This window comes from Linepithema humile, chromosome 2 (genome assembly GCF_040581485.1).
Source record: "Linepithema humile isolate Giens D197 chromosome 2, Lhum_UNIL_v1.0, whole genome shotgun sequence".
NCBI classification, from domain to species: domain Eukaryota; kingdom Metazoa; phylum Arthropoda; class Insecta; order Hymenoptera; family Formicidae; genus Linepithema; species Linepithema humile.
This window is the reverse complement of record NC_090129.1, coordinates 13,646,041-13,657,750: the sequence shown is the minus strand read 5'-3', so window position 1 is coordinate 13,657,750 and position 11,710 is coordinate 13,646,041. Positions and strand designations below refer to the sequence as shown.

The window sequence follows — 11,710 nt, the reverse complement described above, 5'->3', positions numbered from 1 at the left end:
GCCTTAGTCGTAGCTTGTGGAACATACCGCAGCGAATACACATCTTTTTCCTCTTTTTGTGTTTTATAACGAAGAAAATATGCCAATGTGGAAATATGGAAGTAGACGAAAGAGCGGTCACCCTCAATACAACCAATTCAGTCATTTGTAAAGCAGTCAGATTATCAGTTTATCTAGTTAGAATTATTCTGATGTCGGATTAAAAAATTTCCTTAGATCTCAGACTACTAAAACCTTATTAAGTGTGTCGCCGTCGATATGTGTTAGATGAGTGGATAGCATTCATCCTCGAGAATCATCCTAATCATATGGAGACTTTTGTTAAACGGTTGAAATCTTTAACCGACATGTGTTAAACCTTGCGGCGTATGCTTGTTGTTATTTTTAGTTTATTTCTTTTTGTAAGGCGCGCTTGCCGTTATTATGATTTCACTGAAGATGGCCATAATAAATGTGCCGAAACGTTTGATTTTATAACTTGTTTTAATTGATCTTTGAGCACCCATCAACCTGCTCTGGGCTAACATAGCTTTTTTATTTGATTTGATAATTAGTTCAATTATAATTAAAAAATGTAAATCGCTTTAATTACTATTATTTATTCATATGTAATGTTTAATCATAATGCATGTTAAAATTTTATCGTAAAAAGTAATACCTATTTTATATGTTTAAATCTAATTCAGTTTGTAAATCAATTATTATTTACATTTCTATTGTTTATTCGGATTTCTCCATCAGAAGTCACATATCCTATGTTTAATAACCAATCAATATAAAACCGTTTCTCATTCTTCACATGTTCTAATGTCGATATTCTTTATTAACCAAAACATTCACAATCTTTTTCCGCGGCATGCGATATTTACCACTGCAGGCAAACTCGCTCGTCGAATTTCGTATGCGGAGCGGAGAGTGGATACAAGTCGGTGCCGAAACTTAACGATGTAATGAACGTCTGACGGAGGATTATTTATCGACGGCAACGAGGGGCGATGGAAGGGCCGAGCAAAGTACGATCAAGGCAAATGGAAAGGAAGACGAATGATCGGCACCGTGGACAAAATTGGCACGGTAATTAGCGCTGGGCAAGAGATCTACGACTTTTTCTAATTGAAGTATATAATATATAGCTCTAATTGAAGTATATCATATAAAAAACAGTAACATAATTAGTCCATATTAAAATAAGAAAAACTGTTAAATTTTTATATAACAAAGAAAGAATATTAAAAAAATAAAAATAAAATTTATTAGAAGAGAAAGAAAGTTATGAATGTCAAATATAAATATCAAGCCAATTAATTAATAATTAAACTAAAAAAGGGAGTACAAAGATTCAATATAATGATTTCCTTTATATGGAGGCATTAGAAGTTCGAACTCGATCAACGAATCGAAGCGAGAGAGCATTGATGCTTACCAGCATTTAAATAGTAAAGGCAGGAATAAATTATTTTAGCTCCGCCTTGTAGTAAAACAAATGATCACAAAGATACCGCCAGCTCATTAAAGTCTTCCGCATTAAACCTTGGACCCTGTTCATCTTTCTTTTTTAGGATATTCTTTGTTATAGTGTATAATTTTCGGTAATATCGAATGCTAGAAAAGCGTAATGCATTGCCGAAATTAATTGACTGAAGAGGATAAATAATTTGTGACAAACAATTTAAATCTTCTTGATCCACACATTGAAAGGTTATAACATCGTGAGAGTTTTTTACACAAATTACATTCTGAATTAGACAAGTGTCTGATGAAAAAAATGTACTTTTCTTGCAATTTATATATTCTCCCAATTCTTCCAATGACAGAATTATTTGATCAATAAGTATCTAATTTTTGTTCAGCCTTTATCAGGTAAAAATAAAGACAGGGTTTCGAGTCAATTAACATAGTAATTTTTACTCCATAAAAAAAAACAATAATATTTTTACATATTATTTAGATACTGCATGAAATCTTGGCCTAGATTTTTCTGCTTATTTAAAATTTAAATTATCTATTTCTTAAAAATTAATTAGTAATAATATATGTTCTCACTAGAGTTAGGAAGTTCATGCATTTGCATATTTTTTTCAAAGATTGTTATTGCTGATTATCAATACAATTCACATCTATACAATTATCTATACAAATCGTACATTTTCTAGTCTCTTAAATAAATTTTATTACACTTTTAAATAATTGCATCATATTTTTATAAATTTATTATAACAGATCATATTTTAACACTGACTTCGTAAAAAAAATATAAAAATGAAAAACATGCGTAACTTTATTGTAATATAGCATATTTTAACATTGGCTTTGTAAAAAAAATTAATTTAAAAAATATTGGAAAACAACTTTAAAATATTTAATCTTATGTATATTGAACTTGATCTTCTCCTCTCTTTTTACTGCGTTGTTGTTTGATGCGTTGAAGTAATGTTTTTTTGTTGTGAACTGCAATTTATAAGTATCTTATTTTAGATATATGAAGGTAAAACACTTCAGTTTTTTAATAATAAATACAAGTTTACATAAATTTAATAGTGCATTTTACAATTTTTGGTGCATATTTTTGGGTATATTTTGCAAATTTTAAAAGCATAGTTGTATGCATATTAAAACAGTTTTTATAGCATGAACTTCCTAACCCTAGTGCTCACACACGTGAGCACACATGTTTATCCTTTACAATTAAATATATTCAATATGAATTGTAAGTTCAAATTTGAGAACAAATAAAAAACAAAATTTTATTTTGCATCTTGCATTTCTAAATTTTTTAATTGCCAATCATTAATACCTAAAGAACAAAAAGAAGAAAAATCTGACAGAAATATATACATATATTTGTTTCTGTGAAAGGATTTAGCGGCCACGATTGTTCTTCGTCTTTATTCGTGGGCAATCGGCGTCCCCGTGCTGATCGTCGGACTTTTCGTACATCGAGGAAAGAGGAGACTCAAAGCAGGAGGCGAAGTAGGAGGAAGTAAAGTAGTAGGAGGACTCCACCACCACCACTGGCTGGCAAATCCTGCGGGACTGCTCCGACGGACACCTGTAAGCACGCAGACTCCCTGCTGAGTCGGACGCGCGGGGAAGTTCTCCGAAATCGTCACAGATCCTGAAGGATCCTGAAGCGTACTGTCAACTATCTGCTCGTGATTGTAAAGAAAAGTGGTGCCTGGTGCTTGTGCGTGTCATACGTATGCTATTTCGCCTTTTTGTGAGTTAAATAAGGCGCTTTATAGTTTGCCATTAATTGCAATAATAATTAATAATAATCGAAAAAAAGTCTCGAATCGAAGGTCACCGGTCAAGATACTACATAGGATTATTGAATAATCATTAGATTAAGAACATGAATTGTTTGACATACACATAAGCTCAGTGTTTAATATATATTTTCTAAACGTTGTATTTTTTGAAAGATTAGCACGCGTTCTATATATTTTATATCTAATTATTATTAATTAGTTTATAAGAAAATGCACACAATTCAAATTCTAAATCAATAGAGAAATCTAGTTTTAGCGAAAATGTTATGCAATATCTAAATAGTATTCCAAAAGTATTATTTTTTGTGTATTTTGAATATTATCTAAAAATTACTGTATTAATTAATCAGCAACTTTGTCTTTATTATAAAATTATTTGTTGATTAAAAAACTGATTGAACGAATAATCAAATGCAATGCTAAAATCACATGAAAAAGATACATAGAGCTTTTTCAATATGCATTGAAGACGGTTCCTTCGATTTTTTCAATAAAGAAAAGAAAGTATCGCGACTTTTTAATAGTGACAAGGTAGAACGATGGATACGACGAAGAGATCTCGAATCTTCGTGCAGCGATTTACGCAACATCGAGGGATGACTGGCGGTCTTTGAAAACGCGGACAGGAAATCGTCTTCACGGCATTCCCAGAACGAGAGCGACAATCTTAATCTTTTAGAATGCGAAACGAAAAAAGATGCGGATAAAAAAGCGAAGCAGTGCTAAGATCTGGCTTCTACTACTCGTGTTGCTGGTTCAATACGGCAGATGTATCAAATGGCTGTAAGTACTGATTTTGTGTATTTATTATCTCATTATTTTTCTCGCGTATTCACATGACTCTTCGTACAATAAATTTCTGCGTTAAAAAAAAAAAACCTCACTATGTACTTCGACATTTACAAACTGAAATCCGAAATTCAATCAGATTAACGCGGCTGAAACTCTGGGAAAGCTCGTCCTATAGCGTATGAATAATTTCGAATAAATTTTTTTATATAAAAATAATTGGCCTGCTTAAATCATTAAAGGCTCGCTTTAAATGTCAAAATTTACAATTATTAGCTATTTTTATTTATCGCAATTTAATCTCTTTTAATAATTAAATAAAAATCAAATTTCGAATAATAAATTTGATTATTTGATTTTTGTTTCTTTCAATAATATATAATATATTGTTAAAAGTATAAATATACATGTAAGACATATAAAATTGATAATTATATACGATAGTTATATAAGAAATTCGTTGAAAAAACCAGTGTTGAATTTGCGTAAATGTAGTAACGAGTTATATATTACATAGTCATATGCGGAGATTCCTCAGTCATTAGGCCATAGTACCGACATCCGATGAGTCTTCCTTTGACCAGGGATCCTCGCGATAACGAGTTCCATTCGCGCTCTCACGTTTGCTTGCAGTCTCTCCGAACGAGTTCGAAGATTAATGTAGGTCCGTTAATGAGAAACAAATAGATTAGTGGCCGAGGGAAGCACCCGAGAACGCGTGCGAGGCGGATGCCGTCTCTCATTCTCGATCTCGATCATTATTTTCCTTGAATCAAAGAGATCGGACTAAAAACTATGATAAGATTTAGAGGCAATCGCAGTCGGCATAAATTTCGTACTTAAAGAATAAAAATATCGCTGATGGACCGCATATCGTTAATAAATAACGATGCTTTACGTTTGTTATATTAAACCAATTTGTTTCACAAATAAAAACGCGGATGATTACCAGCATTTTAAAACTATCTTGCTTTGGCGGCCAATTTATTGCAGCGTTTCTTTTTTTTCAGACTAGCCGTTCTTAATTATTCGCGGGCACGAAATATCGGGGTTTTCTACAAGTTATTGTATTTATAATGTAAAAACAATGGCAGTTTCTTTCTATTTAACTATTTCATTAGCGAGTTCTTATTTGTCAGTTCTTAATTCCTTCTACATCATTTTAGACTTTAGCAAATCTGATCATGAAGAAAAAGATTGCGGAAAGATTGAAAATTTGAAACTAAATAACGAATAAAAAAACTTATAAATTCTTTTCAATTCTTTTCTTACAAGATATCGTTATTTGTCATTCCCTAATTTTTTTTGTTCTACTCAAGTTTCACGAATTATTTCTCATCATTCTACGCTTTTTATCAATCACGCACCAAGAATTATTACTCTCTTCTGAAGCTGTGCACGTCTTGTGAACATTCAGGAGGCCGATCAGTTAACTCTTGTTCCCAAAAGTTTTTCGACCTCAGGATGCGAGTTAATTGTGCGATTCGAGGCGAATTCTTTTTTTCATCATCAGTGAAGGAAAGCGTGAGGTGAGGACCATCCCGACGAAAGGAGGGGAAAGGATGGAAAAAACGGAAATAGAGAGAAGGTTGAGGCGGCGGTGGATGATGAATGGCAGAGTGATGGTGGTTTTGCGTGCAAAACCAAAATACGGGAGAATACGACGAGGGGAATGAGAGGCAATACGAAAGGAAGACGATCAGGGAGCGGCATGCAGGATGAACGGGGTGGAAGATTAGGGGTTGCCCACGAATCGTGATTTATAAATGACGCTTTCCTAGAACTCACCCCAGGATCGAAGCCTTCTCGCGATTCTTTTGTTTATAATTATCGCGACCGACATTGACGGATAATTTCGAAGAGTGATCCGACATCTTGTTTTTGTTACCCCTTTTGTAGGGTGAGCATCGATCCCATTGTTTTGGAGCGTCCAACAGCAATGATCTTTTTGCATTAAGGAGTCGCATCAGTTGTAATCTGTTATCTGGAAACGATGGAAACGAAGAAAAATGATACTTGTCTCGGAGCCGTCAACAGTTTTTTTTTCAGTTAGTGGTTGGAAATCAGGAGGCTCAGATAAATAAAGTCTCGAGAATAATATAAATAACAAAATTTTATTTATAGACATTATTATTCTTATATCTCGAGGCATTGCTATATTATCGGTACGATTTTCTAATCTTCTCGCGATTAAAAATAAAAAAAGATAGAAAACTATCTATCTTGAACTGCATCTTATGGATTCATTAATCATTGTCTGAAAGATCAAAGATCGTTGACTTGGAGACGACGTCGCGAATAGTATTCTCGCGGAGTGATCTGCGGCTCTTTCAGCGGGATCATGATCGAGGATCGAGGCCAAGGATCGATTTATAATAATTTACGCGCAGTCCTCGACAAGCGGTCGGAGGGGCGCGTTGAATCACACACGAGTTTCTATTTATACAATCATTCTTGACGAAGCGGTCTTTACAATGCATCGGTCGTAAATCACGCATTCTTACTTACATTTAAGAGATAGGGTAGCGGGATTATATCACGTGGCGTGGAATTCGCGCAAAGAAATCTTCACCACTTGATCATTAATTTGTGATTTCAAATATCAACATGTGTCAAAGAAATTATATTAAATTACATTAAATAAATCGATGAAGCTGTGAGACAAGTTGGATTATCTATAAAATCTATAAAATGCGATTGTATGATTTATCAGAAATAAATGACAAATTCAGAAAAGCATTACTTTATATGGAACAAAAAAATATATACGCGCATTAATATCTAAATGAGAAAGAAGACGGAAGTAACATCATAAGGATTAATATAGGTAAATATAAATTAGTTACACTCGAGTGCTCGTAAGCTTAGGATAGTCAAGCTGATTTTACTCTTCTTCTTTCATTTTTTTAGATATACGCCCCTGAACAATTTCTCCTCTCTCAAGTTCTCCAATCGCTGGAGACTCGTAGGCGCTCTTGCCTATTATCGGTCTCGTAAAAACTATGCTTTACGATTCCACCGTCAAAATTTATTTTGAAAGTGCAACCGGCTCCATTTTGAAACGCATATTGCGACTTTTTTTAACGAAGAAACCGCCATATATTTTTATAAGAATGTCTCCTCATGAACATTCGTGAACTTTTTTTGTGGCGAAAGCTACAATTTTTGCGTATAAAACGATATGGTCAACGGTATACAGATCAAATATTATAAATTTATATTATAAACAATAAATTAATAATAATAAATTATTTTTTTGTTACATTTTTTTGGTTATATTTTTTAAAAGCAATTATTTAAATAAAGAATATTAATAGAAAATTATCCCGCGTCCAACTCGTTTTATGTTATTAGAATAATACACGTATTATGTCGAAAGAGTTATTTTATATAGATAATGCAATATAATTCAGAAAATTAAAAAAATGCATTTTTCTTTATAGAATATAGTCAATAAAATTATTCTTTCGTGCTGATATAGAAAAAGGCAAATATTGTCATCGTTACGAAATCTTGGGAGAAACAAAATAAAAGACGTAGCTTCGACAGATGCCTGTCAGTAACATTGTACTCAGCATTCACAATATTGTACAATACATAGACAAGTAAGCAAAGAAGTATTAAAGTTGTATATAATGTACACATATACAGGGTGTCCCAGATTTACCGTAACATCCGTTAATGGCAGATTTTTGAGGTCATTTGGAGACGAAAATTTTAATGCCAAAATGTCGAGGCTGCTATAATTTTTGAACAGGAAAGGTTTAAAGTTTACCAATCAGCTTGTCAAAATTTTGCGCGCTCAGGGACATCGCATATCGAAAGGGTCTTTCCACAACACTTTACTCAGTTCAAAAAAAATAATAATACTTAACATATTGTCACTTATTTCTTTGTACATTGTTGGCAAAACTGACGAATTTTGGGATGATAATAGTTTCTAAATTGTCGTATGGAAATGCGATGCACGCCGAACTGTCAAAGCATCCGTGTGAAGCGTGCCATTGACAAATGACGTTTCTCTTGTGATGAGAGAAAATCAATACAATCGGTACGAAGTATGGTCTGCTGCATGAAATGTCAATAAGAAAAATAAAGTCGGTAAGAAAAGAAAATATTAATATGTTTAGAAATATATTTTTCTTTATTTATTTGAAGGAACACGAACAAAATATTCGCCTTTTTTCATGCAGCAGACCGTATTTCCTACCGATTGTATTAATTTTTTCTCATTCAGAGCTGGACAAAATACAAAATCCTGTCAATCTTAGTCACGGCTGGGCCAAATACATCATTAAGTATTTGAAATACAAAATATAAAATACTATCAATCTTCTATCAAATACAAAATATAAAATACTATATATCTTCTATTAAAATATTAAGATTGACAGTATTTTGTATTTTGTATTTCAAATACTTAATGATGTATTTTGCCCAGCCCTGCTCTCATTATATGAGAAATGTCATTTGTCAATGGCACGCTTCACATGGATGCTTTGACAATTCGACGCGTATCGCGTTTCCACACGACAATTACTATTTTCATCCCGAAATTCTTCAATCTTGCGAACAATGTACAAAGAAATAAAGTAAACAATAATTTCAAGTATTATTATTTTGATCAAGCTGAGTAAAATGTTGTGAAAGGGCCTTTTCGATATGTGATGTCCCTGAGCGCACAAAATTTTGACAATCTGATTGATGAACTTTAAATCTTTCCTGTTCAAAAACTATAGCAGCCTCAACATTTTGGCATTAAGATTTTCAAAATGACCTCAGGAATCTGCCATTAATGGGTATTATGGTAAGTCTGGAACACCCTTATAGTTATTAAACAATGCGAACGTGATCGCGTGATGAGTGACAAACTAGTTGCACAAATAATTTTATTTTTATTCTTGCTATTGTATTTTATATTTTTTTTCCCTGTCTAGATCGGAGGATGATCCATCTACTTGTAGTGTATCCGAGTGGATAGTTTGATAGATTAAAATTATACTGAAGTTGGCTTTTAATTGCATCAACCGTATCAAATAATTTTTTTATCCAATTAAAAAAAAATTATTGTGTTGAAAAACAACTTTAATATAATTTTTACCCGTTAAACTATCCATTTGAATGAGCCACAAGTAGAATTATCTTCTAGTCTAGACTGGGCATTTGAAATCTCCACAGATCTTTCTATAATGTGCGCTTCAGTTTATTACTCTAAGATATTTATTTTACTAGATGAATTATTTATGTCTGTATTATTTATCATTATTATTGCTTCACTAATCAGTCGTGCAGCCAATCTGATATCAGAAATTTAATATTGTTCTGTATACAGTTAATTTTTATAATAAAAATATAAAATATATTATTCCAATTAAATACTTCTTCACAGGCAAATTTTTATCAACTTTGCACAACTTATGTGCTAATCAACATGTGCGCAGTACAATCTTCAAAATCGATTAAAATTAAATTATGCGATCGCTCAGAGCATCGTGATTAACTCAATGATACGTACTGGTACTGATAATTAATTATCTGATACGCGATAACAAATAGTCGTGCATTCGTCTTGAGAGAACGGCTCGTAAATTATTTTGCTGCGGGCTGAGTAACGCAGAATAACAGTTTAAAATCTGTATTTAATCACATAAACAGCTTGTCATGCATCCTGCTGGATCCTACTTACTTAGACATAACTGGCCGTTGCACCAATTGCTCATTACATATCGTATCTGTATTCGACTATCTTTCCGGATGCCGAACAATCTATTTAGATTTCGAAATTGCTCACCAGAAAGTATCCCAGATTATTTTTTTAGTCCTTTAAACGTCTTTTAGCTCTCTTTGAGACATGTGTGTTGTCTGGGATATTATTGCGGTACAGATCGATTTATCATAAACCTAGTGCTTTAGAAAAAGTACGCGTTCCAAAAATATTTGAGATAAAAACTGAAGACAATTTTACTGAAAATAATTTTATGACGGTGTAAAGAAACATTTCTAAATCTAAGTTGTCTGAATGATTTTTTAAACATTAAACACTATATAAAACATATCCTTGACGTAATTCTTAACACTTGCTTTATGATATGTAAATATACATATATATCACATAAAATGTGTTCACAATCATAGAATTTAATGCAACGAAAGTTTAATTACACTTTTTAATTTCCGACAAACAAATATCATCTCTTAAACTATTTACTTATCATTTCTCCATTATTATTTTCTTCATTATTATTTTCTCCATTATTATTTATAAGAAAATTAAAACATTTCGAAAATATATTCTACTTGCAACACAATTAAATATAAAATTATATATGTATAAAATTTTGCGTAAATTTGTAGAGAAAACAAAATTACAATCATCTATGTTAATAGTCAAAGTTATTTGACAAGTTACTTAATTTTTATTTTGCATTTGTGCGGTCAATTAAGATATCAAGTCGATGAAGCATTAGAAGCGATACGAAACACGACATGCGTAAAATTTATCTACGAATTTGTCAGCGTATTAAACATTATTGAGATGAGGATTCTCATAGTTCATAGCAAATTGCTAAAATAATCATAGCAAACAGGACGTGTTTTAATGAGCTAATAATTTGAATCAAATATTTATGGTTCGTAAAAAGCAAGCATGGTAAAAATTCCTAAGCCACTCGAGAAAAATGTTTTTGTCATTTTTGTTTCTTGTTTTTCGCGACGCGTAAAAGATAGGAGATGCGCATTCAAAAATTTGCAAAATTTTTACACCCTTTATGCAACTTTAATGAGTCATGCGTGCAAAGAATGCGCGCGCGATACTCTCGTAGAAATGTAATCCTTTACTGTGATCTTTACTCTTTTTCTTGGCAAGCCAAATCATTGTAGCAAAGTTAAACATTGTTTGAATATAGTGAAAATATTTATTGCAGCTAGAAAGTGTCAAAATGTAAAGTTTGCATTTTATGCTAATAAGAAGAAAGAATATATATACGTTCGATAAGCTTCGCGTAAAAACCAAAGTTATAACTTTATGTAAATGCTACAGTGCTTTCTCGTGTGGGTTGTAAGGCAACGTGATTGCACGCTCATGAGCGTTTACGTGGAAATAAGATTCCCAGGTCGAGTCGTAACACGGGTCCCGAAATGTCATTGGAGGAGAAGGAACGAGCTGACGCGAGCTTGCAGCGGCGATGGTAATAATGAATTAGAGAGCCGCGGGCTTTTGATAGGGTAATTTTGAGGGTAGGCTTCGTGACATGGGGTTGGCGATCCGGCCATTCCCAGGGTTGTTATGTCTAGACACGGTGGCCGTGCGCACGGGTCATTTCGCCTTTCAGGTGTCCGTAATTATTATCCCCGGTGCACTCTCACGCGTGTTGCGAGCCAGCTTTAACCGCACGTATCCAACCCACAACGCTTAAAGGCAAGACCCTTTTCAGTCTCGCGCCCTATAATTTTCGAAATTCATCCCCTGATTTACGACGCAGTGGGGGCTGTACCGGAGAGGTGAATCGCTCATGGTTGTCGGCCTTTAGGCAATCGCCTGACAGAATTGTACATACCAAGTGTTTAATTCCAAATTCCACGCATGTCACAAAGTGTTAAAAGCAAAGTAGAATGGTACTTTATTTTAAAATGAGCATCTATTGCATTCTTAA

The 11,710-nt window shown here is 33.1% G+C and overlaps 1 protein-coding gene across 2 annotated transcripts in view; it reads left to right on the top strand.

Moving 5' to 3' along the window:
• The first annotated feature begins 133 nt into the window (after positions 1–133).
• The window catches only part of LOC105668191 (protein Wnt-11b-1-like), a 161,421-nt gene continuing 149,844 nt past the window's right edge, over positions 134–11,710 (top strand). Inside the window, exons 1-2 of one of the 2 annotated variants that reach the window (XM_067349812.1) lie at positions 134–3,217; positions 3,794–4,052. In XM_067349812.1, the coding sequence (XP_067205913.1) occupies positions 3,967–4,052 (86 nt within the window). In that variant the 5' untranslated portion in view covers positions 134–3,217; positions 3,794–3,966. Of the gene's footprint in view, positions 4,053–11,710 lie in introns of both variants that reach the window. The other variant, XM_067349811.1, reaches the window with a different exon arrangement.